Raw genomic sequence first — 21,375 nt, forward strand, 5'->3', positions numbered from 1 at the left:
TGAGCAAACATTTTACACATTAATCAACCAATATATCACAGAATTAATATCGGGGAGTAGGTTACAGTTTGGCAAAAAAGAGAAGAAATAGAACTATTTTTTTTTATCATAGCAACACCAAAGACATATAACTCCGTATAGACAGATAGTCTAAGAAAAAAACGTACCTCAGTACCATACAGAAAAAGGTACGGTGGCCTAGATGGCATTACACCATTGGGGTACGCTCAACTAGATGGCGCTAATATTAATATTTGACATTTTAAAACATATCAAGCTTAGAATATGGGCCAAATTGTCAAAACTGAGGTTCAAAAGTTTTAAGCCTGTGTCGAGAGATGGCAGTCTATGCACTGTGATTGCACATTTTACTTTGACAGTAACTCTCTATAATACTCGATCCTCTTTGGCAACACTTAACTCTTCTCATACAAAAGGGTCACAATAGTTTCCACATGAAAGTCGGTTTACATAAACGTTGGGCGCCCATATTATTTTCTACTTTTTTTTTGCCAGGCTGTTACATACCAGTAATAATATGTTACTGTTCGAAGGTCGCAAAAATATCTGACACGATCTTATTTGTAGAGCAGTAAGACCGTGTCACATTTTTTTTTATACCAAAATTAACATATTATAGCCGATGAATGTACAATGAGAAAGCAAACTGACATTTTATAACGCCAGGGGGTGCTACTATAACCGTCTGCCGTCACTGTCAATCACATAAGTTTTTGGAAGATTTTTTCTGACTGGGCAACAGTGCGCCTCCAAACCTTTCAATGTGCCTCCTCATTTTTGACATACTGACTAATTATAGTTTAGCTGGCCCTTTATAACAGACAAATCACAAGGTTTTCTTACAATTATTGTCTATAAAAAGCTGTTATTTTATTTCTACCGTTATCGAAATAATAACCAGCTAAATTACATGAAGCCAATAATAATAAATGCATGTACATATGTTATCTTATACTGGGTCTCCATTACCCCCTTTATTAACCATGTGACCTTCCCACTCTTCCATTCGTACTTCCTCTTCCATTTTATTGCAAATAAATCAAATTTGTGATACCGAATGGCAAGTAATAAAATAAATTTTAATATTAGTACGCGAAGCGAAATATCGGCAAGCTATCATTATTCATTATTCTTAAATAAAAATAGAAAATATACAGAAAAATACGAACATAATTCAATGCATTAGGAATAAATAATTATCATTAAAACAAATTAATTATACACATGATTATTTATACAAAAATTAACATTATCAAGCAATTTACAAATATTAGAATTATTAAATGTTTTACAACACAACCAAATTGTTTGGGTGTATAACATGTCACGGCTTGTTCATATGGACTTCCATTCCCAAAACCTAAATAAATTACAATAAAAAATTGCGTGTTTATCCCCGTTCCTGTTCAAGATAAATTTGCAGACATACATGGCAATGGCATGGTAGTCCATTCCGCTGAAGATTCAGCATTTTTACCTACATTATATTACATGGCTACATGTTGATTGGTATCAGACAAGTGTCCCATACTGCATTTAGGTATTGCCACACGTTGAATCAGCACACAAGATATGATATACTGCAAATATTTTTGAAGACACAACTTACAATTAGACTTTACGTCATCGGGTTAAGGTATTGATGTATTACACAATGCCTTCGGGCGAATAAGCCATGATTGCAGCTCGCGTTATTGTAATTTAGACTTTCTTCTGTCACAGCTGAGTTCATATTTATGATGCTCGGGCTAAGCCACAGCAGAGCACCAGCCAACATCACAATCGCTAAGGCATCGGAAACGTTTAGTAGCTAGTTCTCCTCTACTGGCACGACAGAGACAGACTGCGTTTCGACGGCCACGTAGCGTCATCGATTGTCACTTCGGCTAGGACTGAAATAGTGATTATAATATAGACTGCGTGTGATTAGGCTGAAGTACGGGGTTGTGTTGTGACTCACAACTCACAGCGCCTTGAGTAGCGCGGAATTGGTCTTCGTGAGCTTGTTTGAAGCCCAGCGAAGGCCGAGCTCCGCGCAAGGCCGAAAGCCCGGAGCGTCACACGGACGAGGAAGTTGGAGCTTAAACACGACCCAATGTGTGACCCAAGTGTTGAACAGCCTCCGGCCATATAGACTGTATGTTTAGATAGGGGTCGGCGTGGGGCCGGGTCACAGCTCCTTGAGCAGCGCGGACTTGGCGTTCTTGAGCTTGTCGAGGCGCTTCGTGAGGTGGCTGTTCTCCGTCTCCAGCTCTTCCACTCGGTTTAGGGCTTCGCGGGCCTGGAAATGTATAAATAAAGGTTTTATTTGTATATAGGATTCGTGAAAAGTTTTAGCAAAAACTTACATTAAAACAAATTTTATGGGTGTAAAATTATGAAAAAAACTATATTTTAGTAGGTAAGTTCAGCAAATAACAACACACTTAAATGTCTTGCCATTTTATGGAAAAAACTCAATTACTAGTATTTGTATTTTGCGGAATGGAACATCTACGAAAAAAGACAGTTACGTGTATTGTTTTTGGTACTAGGATTTATATACAATCAAAGAGCAAAAAACGAACACATTTAGAAAAACAACGTAATATTTACACGTAATTTAAGTCATTGAAAATATTTTTATTTATTTATTTGAATAGGACTATACAAGGATTTGCGGTACATCATTATGAGTATTTATTTTCAAAGTTAAGGCACTGGTCCCACCACTAGCTAGTAAAGCGATGAGCTATCGGCTATTTATGCGACAAAAGATAGTCGTTGCCGTGTAAACAAAAGAAAGAGATGTTTTATAGCTGAGCGATGAACTATAAAATAGTCAATAGCTCAGCTATAATACATCTGTCACTTTTATTGACACGGGAGCGACTATCTTTTGTCGCACAAATAGCCGATAGCTCATAGTTTGCTAGCTCGCCGTGGGACCAGTGCCTAAATTGGTTTATAATATAAATGGATCAATGTACAGTCAATGATTATGTCAGGGCAAAATTATAAGTTCATCATGCGAATATTTGGTGGCATATGTGGTTGGGTTTGTTTATATACAATTTGGTCAGTGGTTATTAAATCAGTTTAGTGTTTAATAACACTAAATTACTGTTGTAACATTTACTCGACGTACAGTCAATTGCAGAATTTGTGTGTGGACAAAGTTATTAAATAGTCTAAATAGGTAATATTTTTTAATACGAGGGCTGATTGAAAAGTTCGCGGCTTAAGTATGAAATCAAAACCAAAGTTTTTTTATAATATTTTTATTTCTCTACGTAGTCCCCGTTAAGGTCTTTGCACTTATTCCATCTGGATTCCAAAGCCATTATACCACTTTAGACAGACACATTAAAGAGGAAGTAAATAGCTTCTCAAGGAAATACAAGGAAAGACTCACAATCCATGAAAATGAACTTGCTAGAGACCTACTAAATGAAAACAGTAACAACACAAGACTCAAAAGGTGGAAGATCTTGGAACTAGACCAGAGAGAATAACGCCCCCTCTCTCCACAAAAGGAATGGTGGTTAATGGACCACCACCGGGAAAATGTTATTAATAGTACCATACAATCTGATTATGGCTAAGAAAGCCGATGGCAGATGAAACTTCAAAAAAAAAAAAAAAAATTATACCACTTTTAAAAAAAATTCCTCCAGGCCTTCAAAATAGGTATCCACTTCAGCTTGGACCTCGTCGTTGGTCAAAAATTTCTTACCACCCATGTGTTTTTTTAAGTTTGGAAATAAATGGAAGTCCGATGGTGCCAAATCGGGTGAATAAGGCAGATGCGGCAATAATTCAAACCCGCAATTATGAATTTCTGCCATTGACTTTAGTGACGTATGCACGCGTGCATTGTCCTGGTGGAAAAGAACTTTCTTTGTCAGCACTCCAGGTCTTTTTACTTTTAAAGTCGACGTAAAAGTCGACGTAATCGACGTAAAAGTTCGCAATAATAGTCCGAGTTTATAGTCGTACCTTTTTGGAGATAGTCAACCATTATTACACCCTTTGCGTCCCAGAACACTGATGCCATAACTTTATTTGCCGACAAAATGGCCTTTGCCTTTTTGGGTGGCGGAGATCCAGCACGAACCCACTGTTTTGATTGCTGTTTAGTCTCGGACGTATAGTGGTAGACCCATGTCTCATCCATAGTAACATATCTGTCCAAAAAGTCTTGAGGGTCAGCTTCATACAGGTCTAGACAGTCGCGTGAAATTGTTAGTGAGTGATTTTTTGTTCCACTGAAAGGAGCTTTGGAACCCATCTCGCCGACACCTTGGAAAACCCTAATTCGTTAACTATAATGTTTTGAGTTTTTTCATAGGAGATGCCTACGATGTCGGCTATTTCTCTCACTTTTAACCGTCGGTCTTGGATTATCGTTTTGCATACAGTTGCCACATTATTTGGATTGGTCGCAGTAGTTGGCCTCCCGGAGCGAGGGTCATCTGCGATACTGACTCGTCCCCGCTTGAATTCAGCTGCCCACTTTTTTACCATCGTATATGATGGACCGGATTGCCCTAATGTACACTGCATATCTTCATAAATTTGTTTCGCAGTCAATCCTTTTTTATGGAGATATTTAATTACATCACGTTGCTCCAAATTATCCATTGTGAAAAAACTGCTTACACGTATTTTTAAATGAGAGGAAAACTTATTTTAAAATATTGCATTTAATTAAAATTTCGCGGGATGACAACTAAATAATGACAGTTCAAAATGACGGCAGAAAAAAGAAACTAAGTTTTTTTTTTAATGGTCAGGCCGCGAACTTTCCAATCAGCCCTCGTAATAAAAATGTATAAAGATACTTTTTGTTTGTGTAGTTATTCCTGTTAATGGTTGTACATTAGAGAATAATAGTCGAGTAAAAGTTATATTAGGGGCACGCACAAATGCACCGTACCGTTAACTATCGCCATTATTGATAACGGCCCAGAAGTCAACGACTTCCTGAAAACATATTAAAGTTATAGAATATAGTATTTTTAACATTACCTGTCGTGTCGGTGAAAAATAATAAACGTCCTAAGCTTTAATTAAGTTTATGTCATTCACTGTCGTTTCTAAACACTATTTATGAGGCCTCCGTATAAAGATAGTCTCCTAAGAAAGTAGACGGAGAGGTAGCTCGAGCGCGCAACGTTGCGGTTTCGCGACTTCCACGTTCGCTTATGCAAGCGAGAGTTGTCGTCTGTCAGATCGTACAGGCGAGTCTACGATTCCCAGAGTTTAGAACACCGATCTCTGCAGTCTCCCGCGCTCCCGCTCGAGTCGCTCCTCGGCGTCGCGTCTAGCGTCGGCCCCACGTTTACCTCGGCTCAAGTTTCACCGACCCGGCCACTGTTTACCGGTCTCTGAATTCGATCGATCGACCGTCAGCAAACGGTACGAGCCTATCGTCTCCTATCCTATGTTCGTAAAGCTCCCAGTCGTCTTTAACAAGTAGTGTCGTCGTCGGATACACACCTCGCGCTGCAGTTTCCTGCGCTCCTGCTTGAGCTGCTCCTCGGCGTCGTCGCGGGCGTCGGCCTGCGCCCGGAGCCGCTGCAGCTGCGCGCCGAGCCGCGCCCCCGCCGCGGCCTGCAGCGCCGCCTCGGCCTCGGCGCGCGCCGCCCGCGCCTTCGCTTCCGCGTTGGACTTGCGGAGGGCCTCCACTGAAATACGACAATTATCATTTTGTATTTACGTGTTATATGGCCTCCCTCGGCGCTGGAAACGGATTAATTAAAAAAATTGTTAAGCCGCGAGCGGACGCCGACCTTATCCTTCGATTCTTTAACGTGCTATTTCGTAACTTAAATTATAATACCGAATAAAGAATCCGATCGGCATCAAATAAAGAAACCGCAAAAACATACACGCACACACCGGTAACACCGAAGGAACCGAGAAGCAAATCTACCCACGATCACAAAATAGTACATTCGTCTCTCTAAAAAAAATCTTTATCTGACAAAATCAACATCGATCCAAAAATATGAGAAGCACTACTTTAGAAGCACTTATTTTTTGATAAGTTTAGTATCCATCCGACTATTTTTTCACTTCTCGTGCTCAAAAAATACACCTTTATGTCGTGCTTTGACGACATAAAATCGCTTTTTATGGTCTAGAGCATAAACTAAAATTGTCTTCTAAGACTAAGGTAATCGGTCTCAATAACCAAACAGTTAAAACCTTGCCTCGTGTTGCCCTGGGTAAAAATAGGTCACGCGGCATTATGCTAAGTGGGGGTCCTATTTTAGCGTCTAATGTTTTTTGTTTGCATGACTTCTGTTTTATTTGTACTTTGTTGTGGCGTTAAATGTTTTCTATTCTATTTTATTATGCCCTTGTTGTACAATCTACTATTTATTTTAGCAACATTAGCACTCACATTCAGACTCGAGGTCCTGGTCGTGCGCGCGCGCGACGCCGTTGTGGCGCTCCTCGTTCAGCTGCAGCTTGAGGCGCCGCACCTCGCCCTCCAGGGACTGCTTTGAGCTTAGCAGCTTTTGCAACCGGACATCTGGAATACATGACATAATTATCAATTAATAATGTATGGATCAAAATAGTTTACTAAACCATAGATAAACTTTAGTTTTCTACAGCCAACATATAACACAAAATCTACATTCGAAAAAAACATTCTAACTGCATTTGTTTAGCTAGTATTCGTTCGTGAACCCTTTACAGCTTCTCATATCATCGACAGTATCGACACTTAATTCTCCTCTTCATAATAGTCCATGGGCCAGCTGGTCCAATTTTGCCAAACGGTATAATTTGGGGGTACTAAGTTTCCTTTTACAGCAGTTAGGTAGGCTTATAAGGATGTTAAAAAACCATGATTGCCATCTCAAAATGGTAGCTAAACAAAATGGCCGCCAATCCAAGATGGCGGATATTGAGTTTTAAAAAATCGACCATAACTCCAGAAGTATTGGTCCGATTTCATTTTTATTTTTTTTAAACGAAAGCTCTTTTTGTGTACCTAAATACTTGTCATATTCATTGTTTCGCTAAATTCAACCATTGGTTAGTAATTAACGAAAAATGTAAAAAAATCTCTTTTTTCTAAGACTTTTTGTCAAAAATCATGTTTCTACAAAATACCTTGCATATTCTAATAAATATTTAAATGCAGAAAAATAGTGCCATTAATCACCTTTAATTTGATGTATAAAAGATACAGATTTAATTTACAAAAACACATAGAGGCTTAAATTTAAAGCTGCCTTCGTTGAAATTCACCGTTGTGCATACAGTACTAAAAGCTTCAGGTTGGAGTGCATACAGTACTAAAAGATGTGTGCAGCTGGGGTGCATACAGTACTAAAAGATGTTATAGGTACAAATATACTGTTTTTAGTTTGTTTTAGCAATTGTACAATTAGAATAATAGTTTTGAACATGATAGTATGTAGATATTCGAGAGTACTAGGATAAAATTTGTTTAGATACCATATTGTGCAACACACCTCAATGATAAAAATTAAGTATTTAAGTGTACTAGGTATATGACTATGACTAACATGTGTCGATACTGTCAAGATAGAACCATTAACCTTTTGACCGCCACGGACGGCCACGGTGGTCACCAGAAATTCTTGCCAAGGACGCCAACGATACGGACATACGGACGGATAATTTCGCTCATATATTCGCGAATTCGCAATGCAATTCTGTTGCGATTGTGCCTGGGAGACGGAATACTCCGTCATCATCTTGCGTTTAAGGGTTAAGATCGTATTCCGGATTGAAAATCGTTTTGCATTCAAGGACTCTCAGATATGAAAAAAAAAACCTACGCACGAGCGGGTTAGTGAAGAGCACCCCCAGAATTCGGGCAAACTTTGAAATGTTCTTTAGTACAGCATTCCTCACCTATATTTCATTCAGCAGCATTCATTCCTTACCTATATTTTACCGATTACTAAACAACGAAGCCGTGAAATACCGGATGGACAAACTTTGAGACATTTTTCACCGCTTAAAGTAGAGCCAAATATTATTAACATGACTGTATTGTTGGTCATTACCGAACGAAAAACGTTAGAAGACGTTAATAACAGACGTTTTAATTACCCACGTGAGTTGAATTTTCATAAAAGGTGTACCAAAATGCGAATGTTTCTATGCAACCTGCTATTGAATCAGAAGAAAAGTTAGCACCCGTATCGACGAATCTTAATTAGCAGAGAGGAACTCCGGGGTTATGCAATCTGGCCAAGTTTTTAAAGAGTAAGGCATTTATTAAAAGCCTCAATAGGGATGATAGATGTATGAATGTATGCCTCAATTATCTTCGATATGCGGATAACATCGTCATCTTCAAAGAAGCACATGTTTCCCGTCAGATGCTGGAGGAACTGTATGCCGTCGGTGAGTGTTGGGTTAAAGTAGTTAAACATATATGTACAAATTGAAAGTTACGGCAAGGACAGGCTTATCCAAAGCTCCATATTTCAGCCTTTATAATAAGTAACAGAGGACAAGTTATCTGGAACAACAAATAAAGCTTGGGTTAAGGAATGCCATAAACGACTAACGGAGGTAAGTCATAATAACAAAATCATCCAATGGACCAAAGGACACAGTGGATCTCGAGATGATGATGCGGCCTACGAGCTGGCCAGGCAGCTGGGGTCGACTGCCGATTCTCCCGATGCCCTTCAGCAAGGTATGCTCAATAGGAAACTATACACAACACACTGGCAAAACCAGATCAAATGCTGCAGTCAAACAAGCCGAGCCTAGCATCAATGGAAAACTCACAAAGACGCTCCTTCAACTAGGGAAAGTTATTTAACAAACATATTTTCATAACAGATGCTATGAACATTCCCCTGTGACGAGGGTGCCTCTCACCTGATGATGGAGTGAGCAGAGTGGCTCCATACAGGAAAAAAACATCTCGGATCCCCGAGAGACCTCTCCAAAGTTCTCCTACTCAGCATTAAAGGTCTAATAGGATTTCTCGAGGAGATAAGCTGGCAGGACTAGCTAAATCCCCCACATCACGCAAAATAGGCACAAAACGTCGGGTTGTGGCGAACCATAACACAATACAGAGACTTGGGTCGGCCTCGCTGCCGGCGGAGATCACACGGAGGACTTGGATGCTTTTGTAGGCTAAAGGACGTATTAAGGGCAAGGATACCAGTCACTGAAGACCAACATGTTTGATCAGTGTGTAACTGGGTACTTCCCACCGGGACATAAGCTTGCGAGACGTGGACACTAACATTGTACTAAATGAAGAGGATAAAAGTTGCATATAGAGCACAACACGTTCGGTATGTCTTTCTACGATGGAAGCGAAATGAGATGATGCTGATGCGGCGACGGGCCAGAGTTATAGAGATCGCATTGCTTCTCTAAAATGGGCTTGGGCCGGGCCAGGGCACGTAAGTCGTTATTGAAGGTGGAATATGCGTGTATTGTTTTGGAAACATCGCTCAGAAACAAGACCTGTTATAAAAGTTAGAAAATTAGGAGAAAATTAATCTGTTACCTGTGATTGTCTTGAAGGCTTGATATTGGTGGTATTGGCTCTACAATCTACATTAGCGGTAATAAGTAATATATTTATATGCTTAAATTAAGGTTTATTCGGTAGGTACCTATATCACGTTGTTTAGTAGTCGGATACTTCATAGATATGCCTTATTAATGCATTATAGTGCATTTCTCAAGACTATTTTTCTTTTGGGGTGTGTTCTTCACCTTTTGTATGCAAGGATTATTTTAACTAAATATAAGTTTTCTCGAATACGGATCAGAGTTTCTGCATTCGAGGCTTAACTTTTAAACGCCAAATAGTGAAAAAGAATATGTCGTGCCCCGGACACCAGACAGACGTGGATCGCGATTATTTGAGCAAAATTAGGCGTTAAGAAGGCCCGCACGGGTCCCCAATGTAATTGGCAAAACTGATGGCCGTGGTTGGCGTCCTTAGGAAGCATTTCCAGCGACGGCCATATCCGCCCATGGTGGTCAAAAGGTTAATGTGATGAGATAGGACCTCAACTATGTCTAGTTTATTTATTTTGTATTATCTCGGTTGGTTGGCGCTGCATCACTAAAGAAATTTTATACAAATATCTAAAACTGTACTTTACCTATGACATATTTTATTATATTCTTAAAGCTAATGGATTTCGGATACTATAATGTTCAGTTCTTTTCTTAATATGTAAGTACAATTGCAGAAATATACTAAAAACAGCATATTAGTAATCTACAACTTCGACCTGAAGCTTTTAGTACTGTATGCACAACGGTGAATTTCAACCTAAGACAGAATTAAAATTAAGCCTCTATGTGTTTATGTAAATTAAGTCTGTATCTTTTATACATCAAATTAAAGGTGATTAATGGCACTATTTTTCTGCATTTAAATAATAATTATAATATGCAAGGTATTTTGTAGAAATATGATTTTTGACAAAAAGTCTTAGAAAAAAAGATATTTTTTTTATATTTTTCGTTAATTACTAACTAATGGTTGAATTTATCGAAACAATGAATATGACAAGTATTTGAGTACACAAAAAGACCCTTCGTTTAAAAAAAACAAAATGAAATCGGACCAATGATTCTGGAGTTATGGTCGATTTTTTAAAACTCAATATCCGCCATCTTGGATTGGCGGCCATTTTGTTTAGCTACCATTTTGAGATGGCAATCATGGTTTTTTAACATCCTTATAAGCCTACCTAACTGCTGTAAAAAGGAAACTTAGTACCCCAAATTATACCGACTTCTTCACTGGCCCATGGACTATAAGTAGCAGACGCGGCATCAATGAAGTCAAAGTCGTTCACCAGCTTCTCATTTTTATGCGACACTAGCGCCAGCGGCGATATCGCCGTCTCCTGTGTTCCTCTTTCCATGGCCGGCATCTTCGAACGCAGTCTTTCTTTTTAGTACATATCCTAGTTCTTACCTAACGTTCCCTCTCCGGCGTCGTTCAGCAACTTCTCATTCTGATGCGACACTAGCGCCAGCGGCGGTATCGTGGACACTTGGTTCTCCTCCCCGTTAGTCGCGGGCGCGGCGTCGACGAAGGCAAACCCGGCGTCCGAGGCGGCGATATCGCGCGCTCTGACCGCGTCCTCGCCGCGCCGAGCTCGCGTTCTAGGGACGCGTGCTCGCGTTTTAGACGCTCGTGCGCTGAGCATTTCTCTTTGTGCTCACGCTGTAAGTAGAAGTTATTATCATTAATGTGTCTAAGAACAAAATAATACAAACTATGAAACTTGATTTGAGACTAAACTATCAAAATTAATAATCCACTAGCTTTGTCTAAAACTTGAAAGCGTTCCGTAAACCTAGAGTTGGGTGTATAAGGGATATGGGTTGGGTAAAAGTTATCCAAACTGCCCAAGATATGAGTCAGTGTCTAAACCCCCACGGAAGGTAACCAGAAAAAGCAAGTAAGCATCTAAGTTGCTACAAAACATCCCCAAGGCCAAAAAAAATTGTTTTATTCATAAACAACGATAAATTCGTGTATTTTTACCTGTAACTGTGCGTATTCTTCATGTAGTTCTTCGATGCGATCCTTTAGTAACTCGAGCTGGTAGCCGAGCGCAGCCTTGTCGTTGTCGAGCTGCGCATTCAGGATCATCGCCTTGCGGAACTTTTCTTCTACTTCTTTTAACTCCCCCTGGAATCGAAATTAAAACACTGTCTTCAATCTACATCAACATTCTGCAAGAACGCGTGAACAGTCCAGCGTGCGTAGCCGAATGCACAAACGCTCACGAAACGAAACGCTCGTAGATATATATCTCTATCGTATTGGCGCGACAGAGCCAGACTACAAACATTAAAGAGTATTGCTTATTTCTTTGCTCTTCAATGCTTCATCTCCTATGATCCTGCAACAATATAGTTTGTAGGGCTTACCCTAAGGTCCTTGACGTTGAACGTGTCGTCAGCGGAGTCCTCGGAGCTCCGCCGCGGCGAGTGCAGCGCCGCGGGCTGAGCCCCGTCAGCCGGGTGCCTGTCCGCCGCCCCACCGTCTCTGCAAAACACAGACAAAATTCTTCACTAAAATCCATATGGTTGCTTATGAATTAAAAGTTCACTGTATAATACCCACGCGCTGGTTCAGCACAATCAAGTAGGTCACACGCGTTGGGTTCCAGGGATCTCTTAGGCGTGAAATACACAAAAGGGACGCACGTCGTAAGACGCGGAACGGACGCCCGCGCCGCGCCGCCCGAGTGTAATTTAAAAAAACGTCTCCTCAGTACATTTTGTACTCGGGCACCTGTGTGGGGTTGCCGCTTAGGAAGGCAAAAGATCTGCCCGAGTGGAGGGCACTGCAACGTATAGCAACTTATGATGGTCACGACCCTCAGTCATGAGTCGAAACCTCATGACATGATTGAACCGACGAAACATGACGAAACCGTTTCGACGAAAAGGAGAAAGGAAGTAGTATATATTGGCTACGTACCGGCATACATGTCGTAGGCCTTGTCAGCATGGTCCTCTTGTTCGCGCTGCTGACGCTCCAACTCTCGCATGCGGATCTCGCGCGCCTCCGCCCGCGCAGCCCGCCGCGCCGCTAGCCGTTGTTCCGCCTGAAAAAGACACAGAAATACATTGATATCTGAACAAAATGAAGATCTTTAGGAGAGGATTTATTTATAATTTATCCTATAGCATGAAATAGAACTGTAAGGTCAGAAGACAATAGGTACGGTTGCCAGGTTGCTGCGCTTTTAGCACCTATACTCACTAGCATGGTAAGGAAAATAAGACTTGAAGATGAACGATACCTTCAGAAATGATGTGAGCAACGAGTTGAATGGATCTGATTTTACAAAGTGATAATAGAAATCTTCAATCAGTAATACTTTGTAAAAGATGATAACAATATTAACAATAGTGCGCAGTGATCAGTGAGTGCGCGATGTGCGCATGCAGTTTAGAACTCTGAGGAAAGTGGCCAAACGCTCACGCTCCGTGGTTAGACACGCAACTCTCTCTATCACTCTACTCGGTATAGAGACTCTAGAGAGTCTACCGTAATAAGTGCTACATAAACAAATGCGTATCTCATTCGCCACGGAACGATTGGCCACTTGTCTACGGGTCTGAGTAGGTAAGCCAGATCCATAATCACTAGAGAACTTACATGGGAAAATAAGGAAAATATTACACGCTGCTATAGCGCAATAAACACAGAGAATAATAGACAAGATAACACTTAAACAACGCAGTTATATGTACCTAATTACTGAAATGCCTATTTCGGTTCAGATTTCGATCAGTTAACATTGTAAGGCCATTTCTCAAGACTGCACGCACCCGTCGATTCAAACGTAAGAAGTATGCACCTCATTGAATAGGAAATAACTTACTATATAACATGTACAGTCACCCGCAATAATATGTTATTCTTCAAAGGCCGCAAACATACGTGATACGCGCTTATTGAAGAGCAACATGTTACTCCCGGTGACTGCACGAAGGAAGTGTCGCAAGTTCTTAAGTTAGCAATGAGGAAAACCGCATTCAAAAAATAACGCTGAGTTTTGAGTTACATACATAACAAGAGTTACTATAAATAATTATGTATAACAAAAGGAGTAACGTCATTGAATTATATTTTAGACAATGAAACTCGATCCGTTCCGGCGATGGCAACATTAACAATTAGGTTAAATGGTCGGTTCTGGCTGATTAGGGGGTTCTGGTTTCAAAGAGTTGTTGCCAAATCTAGGCGTCGAGTTACAGCTTGTAATAGTTTTACAGAGCAGCAGGAATAAGTATGTGACGTCACACGTGACGATGATCGGTGAACGTTCTCAGGTTTCGTGATTAGGAGACATTTTAGTATAGGTATTCTGTGACTTACATTTAAAACAAAATTACGACGCAATTTGATATCAACCTCGAAATAGCCTTTTCCACTTTAAGACTGACGACTAGCACATTCAATCGCAATCTAAAAACTTACAATAAACGCAGGTAAGACTATCCAATTCCTAAATCCTGCAATGTGATCATACGTAAAGAATGATTTTAGGATTTAGTTACTACCTACCTTAGCCTCAGACAAGTACATTAACAGTATATTAAGTGATACGAGTGAAATATAACAGTCATAAAATGTAGGGAGTACAGGCTAAGGAGTGTCTGCGTCAATACAGGCTCGGGCAACCCCCTCGGCTAGACGGGAGGCTGACTCACGCCCATAAAACACGCCTGTTTGGGCTGTTTGCTAACGGTAAATTAGGTATATTATGTCTAGTTCTTCTTATATTAGTACAGTTTCCAGACGATATACATATGATCAGTTATCACAAGAGTTGAACCAACGATATCCGGGAAGATGCTCTGAGAAAGTCCTCTGTAATGTGACAAATATTACTATAGGCTATAGGTATTCTATCACTACTAGAACCGTCTGACACCACCTACAAATGAATAATAGATGTACCAGCTGATCTGCTTCTTCCGGAAAAATACGAAGGAAACCCTTTTCGCACTACATCTGTATACTACTGGCCTTAGCGTCTATTTCAGACGATTTATGGTGCAATTTCGAGAAACATCGCTTTTGATGACTAAAGAGACCTATGCGAGAGCGACATATCGACATCTGTAAAGATAGCAATGCTATTCTGAAGAAAATGTCTACAACATTCTTAACATTCCAATACGTCATGTCTACTTAGAAAACAATTGGAATTGTAAACCGAATTTTTGATACTTGGGTACAATGCGGAAAACATGCGTGATACTGGCGAAAGTTGAAGAGAATAAATTGATTCAGTTGAAATGAAAGATACCTAATGTACATTTTATTCAGTCTTTCCAAGAATCGTCGATTTACTCGCGCGATGTTATTAGCATATCGCCGATGAGCTGTAAAAGCAATACAGAAAGACAAAATCTACAACGTTCACAACTTATGATCTTGAACAAAGCCAAATAAAGCACAGAGTGAAGTACAACGGAAGTACTTAAGCTAGGTTTTTTTTAAAATCGATAAAGTATAGGGGTCGTGAAAAATAAAATTCCGTAAAATGCGGGCAACGGGAAGCGTCCGCCCGATAAAGAGGTTCCAACTTTTCCAACAATACCAACGCTAACGGGTAAGGTAACTGTCCCATATTACGGGAACTTAAGACGTTTCCTACTTTGAGTGAGGATTGTAAAAAAATGTGAAGTTTCTAGTCGTGTTAATTATTTTATTTTAAGGATAAGTCTTCTACGATGGATTTAAAACACTATTTTGCATCGTAACTTCTAATTTATAGAAATTACCGTTGTTTTACTTAACCCTTAGTTTGCCCATTATTCCGGGATACAATTTTGGTATGGCTTCAATGGGGTGGTATGGGAAATATAACTATTGTATGATATAATGACAGGGTGTTATAAGTTTTACTGTCTGTCTAAGGCATCGCTTTCGAATGGATGAACCAATTTAGATTAGTTTTTTCGTTTGAAAGCTGAATTAGTCGAGAGTGTTCTTTAGCCATGTTTGATGAAATATGCTTTACAATGTCGGGGGTTTTTTTTTTCAAAATTTAATTTCAATCCAGAAGTATTGCCGGTTATAAAAATTGCACGGTACTCGTGAAAATTTCAGTTTTTTGGTACTGGTGATCACTGAGCTACACCGTATACATATATGGTGGTGATACGTTATTCAAGTATGTATATATAAATAAATAGTACTAAATAAATAAATATTATAGGCCGTTCTTACACAGATTGACTGTCTGACTAATTTGTACTATTTTATATTTATATATGTCTATCCTATTATGTATTATCCTCATGTAAATTTTAGCTTTCTAGTAGTAATAATGATTGAGCTAAATCGTAGACGGACAGACTGACTGACGGACAAACCAATATGCGGTATAAAGATTTTTAGCTAACTAAGGAAGTTTAAAAACATAATAGTCGGGTCTCTATACCTTATTTTGTGTTTTTATATTTTAATATACTTTATATAGGCATACCGGAATAAGATACACTCATATAAAGTCGTACTTAATTACGGCAGTCAAAGCGAAGACTATATTAAAAGACAAACAAGATTTTTCTTAGTACATTGGGAGATTATATAACAATTATACTCAAAACATCGAAATAAGTAACCTTTGTGCTTTAATTTTGTGAAATAAAACAAATTTAATGTCGATGCCACACTCCAATATTTCGCACGTATTACTCAACGAGTATACATTTCGTACTCAATTATGAGACTAAAATCTAAAAAATATATGTACCGTAATTATGTCACTATAATCTGTAATCTTTACTCAATAAATTTACATCAAATATATAAATATACTTCACCGCAAATAGTAATAAAACATAAAAACATTGCGGACTGTGTTTCCGTTATTCCGGGATACTCCCGCAATTATGTACACCGCGTCAAAATGGTGTACATTATTCCGGGAGCGGGTATTTTAATTAAAATATGCTTTAAATTAATTTGAAAAGATGATATAAATATCTTTTAATAACTATAAGACAATTATGATACAAATTTAATATAAATAAACTTACCCGCTTCACAGTAAACCCTTAAGAAGTTCCGCTGCCGCGTTAAGCTCACCGTCAAACACGCCCATAGAAACCACTGCGTGGTTGCGACTGACGCGTTTGGAGGTACCTCACGGCTTCAAAAGATATGATAGATATTCGAAAATCGACTTTTTCGGTTCTATTTGATCTATAGTTAATAAAATACTGCCTTAAATTAAGATTTTACTGATAGTTTCCTTAGTTTGCGACAAAAACCAAAGTATCCCGGAATAATGTACCACATTTTACTATCCCGGAATAGTGTACAGTTACCTTAAAGTTAAAGTTTCCATACATTCTTGGAGTAAGAGCGTTACTAAAACTTAGCACAGAACGATTTTGATAATCGAATTCCTAGAACTTTTTAAGCAGAAGGCCAGCAAGTGGCTTTGCATTGCTCATTTTATGACTATTTGCATTTTAATGCATGGTTTAGTTGCAACGAGACGCTAAGTCTGAATCAAATGACATTAATTAAGCATTCGAACCACATTCCGATTGTAATTTTGCAATAGCAGGTTGTTTAATGCAAAATATTTACGTCCCTACTTATAAAAACTAAGAATTTTACAATTTAAATTAGCCTTTACCTATTTAATTGTCTACCCAAAGCATTTACAAGTTTCTAGCCTCTATTGCTTCCGAATAAGATATCTGCCTTATAATCAATTATTTTCTTAAAAGTTTTAGGTTTTTTTTCTATCGTAACTTTAGCGAGTTTAGCAGGATCGAGTGAGGATCGGAATACAGGTTAATGGAAGTAGACATTAGTTTATCGTTTAGTGATAACGAAGGAATTCGATAAGATGCTATTGTTCGTGTAGTAATTTTAGAACCGAGAAAACTCATGGAGTGTCAGTCATTTTGGTGAGTTTGCTGATAAAAGTGGAAATGATAGAAAAGCATAATATTGATGTGCTTTGTGCTCAATTGATTTCCTGAACCGCTACAGACACGTAAAAACTCTGTTTACTGGTTATTTGCGGAATAGACTGTACTACTTACGTGGATTACTTAGACAGAACATGCTCAGTTCAAACGAAAAAAAAAACAGCTAATCGGGTGAATGCTACTTTTTATTCACTTGTGTTTGTGTAGATACGAATGTGATGGTTACTAATAACTTAATAAGTAACGAAAATAATATAAAAGAGTATGTGCGGGAAGAGAGGAATAGCGGGGAACAAATAGATACTGTGACTCCGCATAAGCGTATGGTACGCTTACCAAAATTAACTCGGCATTCACAAACCTCATTACCAAGAAAAAAGTTTAACTATGATCAAGGTACTTATGTTGCTAACCATGCAGGTACTCGTTTCACATATGTCAAGCCGAGCCACGTGAACTTCGCGGAGAATGACGTCACTTTGGACATTGGCGAAGGACGAAAAGGTCACTCCTCTCACTGTGCAAGCTGTCGCGAATCCGAATGTGTGACTAATGCTTCATCGGACACAGTAATTCAAGGTCTGACTGAACGAATGAGTCTGTTAACTTTTATTTGGATATAAAAGGCCAGTCAGTAAACAGAATTTCAAACGCTTGAATATAATGTGACAAACGTCTGAAGGCCAAAATAATAAGTAATACAATTTTCCTAAAAAGAACATAATTGACTTTGCTTGTGACGAAGTGCATGACATCTCCCTTTCTAAAATTACCATAATTGTTTGTCAGCTTACTAAGACGTGAGACGTGATTAGGGCACGAACATTTCCGAACTTCAAAAGCCGTCTGACACTAGAGGTATTAGGAACTCGCGAGTTTGAGAGAGCTTAAGCTGAATATGTGGTAAACTTCACACAAACAGACGACATACATAACAAAGTTGTTCCATATACAGCATTACCAACATCTGTCGCGAACGATATGCCGCATTAGTCATGTTGTTAACACCAATATTCCAATACGGTTACTGATACACGGATCAATTTCATTATTACATTTGTGACTGTTGATAACGACTTTGTATTTATAATATACCTACACTTCACATATTGGTTTGCCACTATGAGTTAGCTATTTGCTTCCCAAAAGTACCGACGTTATAAGATATTCAATGAGGATGTGGTCTCTTTTGCCACGTTAATGTTGGTGATACTGGTACATAACTTATAAAATAATTTGCAAAATTACAATACTCTCTGATAAAGAAGTAAAGAACATACACATTTCTCTGTACCTAAACGAACAGAACAAGCATATGATTATAATTAATTATGTCCCACCAAATAAACAAAAATATTCTGCTGAATTTGTTTGAAATGTTGCAAGTGTCATATCATAATTATAACTACGCTAAGAATCACAGGAGATAAGATGCTTGCTGTGGACTGTTTTATAATGGTAATACATCACCAAAAATGTGGTCCAATTGGTACAAGTATTTTGACAGCCAAGTTATGCGTGAAGCGTCCATCTCGTAGTACGTGAAATGTTTGTGTATGCGTATAAATTACAATAATTACCCGAGTAACCTGAGTGCGGACGAGTTGTCGACACTTCGTTCGGTCAGCGAAGACGTCGGGCTTGTCTTGTTTCGTTTACACTGACACGGACACATGTATGACACATCGACTATCGAATCGAGAGACTATGTAAAACAGTTTTTGAACCTTTAGGATAAATCTTTATAATGAACATTTAAATTAAACACCTACTACAGTGATTTCTCGTGCATTCACTGAGAGAGAAAATACAACCAGTTTTTCATGTTCGTTCAACAAGATTTTTGGTTAGAAATAGCGCCTACGTGCTCTTTGGTTCAAACAACAAGCTACTTGTCATTTGAATCGGCAATATATTTGAATCAACAAGTCGATTTTATAAAAACAACCTGACACATATTGTTTTAAACTTTATACGTTTGGCTGATTCAAAACGGATAAACCGCAACAAAGTCGAACTTGTTAAATTCACAATGCTAAATTTCTCTCAGTGTTTGAAGTCAAAATTTTAAAACTGTTAAGTCTGCTCTTTATTTTTTTAAGTTATTCATATGAAGATGCGCCCCAAGAGATGGAACTTATGATGGAGGTTGGACATGGAGCCTCAGGCTCACGCCAAAAAAAGCATACAAGTGTAGATACGAATACTAAATAAGGGAAGTTAAAGAAGACAAAGGACAAAATGGTTTTTGCTTAAGTAGGTTGTTTAGGTAATATAATGAATTATAATGGGAACATGGGAAGTAATATTCCATATTATTGCCGCGAGCGGAGTAAAACATTGATTTCTTGCGATAGCGTTGAATTATACCTACGACTATGTCGCTTGTTTGAGCTCATGATCTCATCGGAAACAAATATTTTCGCAAATGTTTTAACATTATCGGTTCGAGTCGACATATACCTAAAATAAAAAATAACACTAAGCATGAGCGCGCGAAACCGCATGCTTTAAAATAGATTTGCATGATGAACATTTGGACAAACAAAACCGACTATACCAATCTAGCAGAGAAACCCAATCTCCAATTTCAATAGTTTCGTTTGCTTAACCAAACCAAAAACTTTTTACAGTAAATAATAAAATAACTATTACTGGAACAATTCTCCGACCAACAGGAAGCCCCTTGACTGTGATGACATCATTAGCTATTAACAAATACAATAAAGTTACGCTCGTGGGTCCACATGATCATTAAGCAGCTACTCAGCTAGGCAACGACGGACAACCTCACATAGAGAAGCAGAGATTCAAGCCGGCGACGCGCAACAAAAGCTCCGGAGAAGACATTTCACTCATTAAACAACATTCAATGGAAGCTTCAGAATGAGACAATCCACACAAAAACGCACGTGCAAACCGACTTGCGATGACGGGCACACTGGAGTGGAGTGGATACAAGTGTTTTAGCACTTGTTGAGCTGCATTGTATGACCGAAGTTACTCTATTATTATACATGTTGATTGCTCTCCTAATGCCGAATTTGGTGAAACAACGAAAACTTAAGTACACAAATTAGGAGTAGCTCTTTAAATGGTCATAATTTGCATTAGAATAGGAGCACAGACAGGCGTTCGTTTTGATAATCTAACCTAGAAACTCCAGTTCAAAAGGACAGTTTAAATCAACATGGCCTTAATCTAGAATAAACTTGGTATCACTCACGTAAAGGATAACAGTCCTGGCAGTTAAACTCAGTAAGGTTTCCGGAAAATGTCATACTTTATCCGGCTAGTTCGCGAACAAGGTCTCACCGCAACGCGCACAAGTATCACTGGCATATGCCTCACATTATCCACGGCTGAACTAACGTAACATAGATGCTAATTTGTAAATCACGTAAAACACACAGCGACAATTGAAAGAATTTTAAATCTCAGTTACAGGGCACGTTATGCAAACAGCAGTGACTTGAGAAAACTAGAGCGGCCTCTGGAAGGTACGTAAGAGAAATTTTGATAAGATAGCAGCGACCTTGTGCAGGTTTTGTTGACCATAAACCTACTGTTTGCTTTGCTACTACTACTACAGTTTAAACAAGAGGATGAAAGGGAAAGGGCTCTCGCTAAAGGTATCTTACTCAATGAATCACGTATGAATCAACTTAAGATTTTGCAACTTATAGGTGGGAATAGATAAATGAGTATTGATTGGCTATATGTAAGGAAACAGGTTCTAAATTCAATGATTCAAGCGTGAATCAGGATATTTGCAGACTAAGTGCTTATGGGCGTAGGGCGTACATATACTCCTAGGATAAATTCTTCCTATTAGATCTGGATACGCTTTGGTGACAGATATTTTTGAGCGTCTCCTCCAGACGGTTTTGA

General features: G+C 38.8%; 1 protein-coding gene across 1 annotated transcript in view; it reads right to left on the bottom strand.

Annotated features, from left to right (window-relative positions):
- Positions 1–763: 763 nt before the first annotated feature.
- Positions 764–21,375, bottom strand: part of LOC125227996 (leucine-rich repeat flightless-interacting protein 2) — a 23,213-nt gene continuing 2,601 nt past the window's right edge. Inside the window, 10 exon segments of the mRNA XM_048132433.1 lie at positions 764–2,302; positions 5,503–5,690; positions 6,413–6,544; positions 10,970–11,137; positions 11,140–11,221; positions 11,546–11,692; positions 11,935–12,011; positions 12,014–12,052; positions 12,491–12,617; positions 20,711–20,726. Of these exon segments, the coding sequence (XP_047988390.1) occupies positions 2,192–2,302; positions 5,503–5,690; positions 6,413–6,544; positions 10,970–11,137; positions 11,140–11,221; positions 11,546–11,692; positions 11,935–12,011; positions 12,014–12,052; positions 12,491–12,617; positions 20,711–20,726 (1,087 nt within the window). The 3' untranslated portion in view covers positions 764–2,191.

Source organism: Leguminivora glycinivorella, chromosome 7, assembly GCF_023078275.1.
Source record: "Leguminivora glycinivorella isolate SPB_JAAS2020 chromosome 7, LegGlyc_1.1, whole genome shotgun sequence".
Taxonomy (NCBI): Eukaryota; Metazoa; Arthropoda; class Insecta; order Lepidoptera; family Tortricidae; genus Leguminivora; species Leguminivora glycinivorella.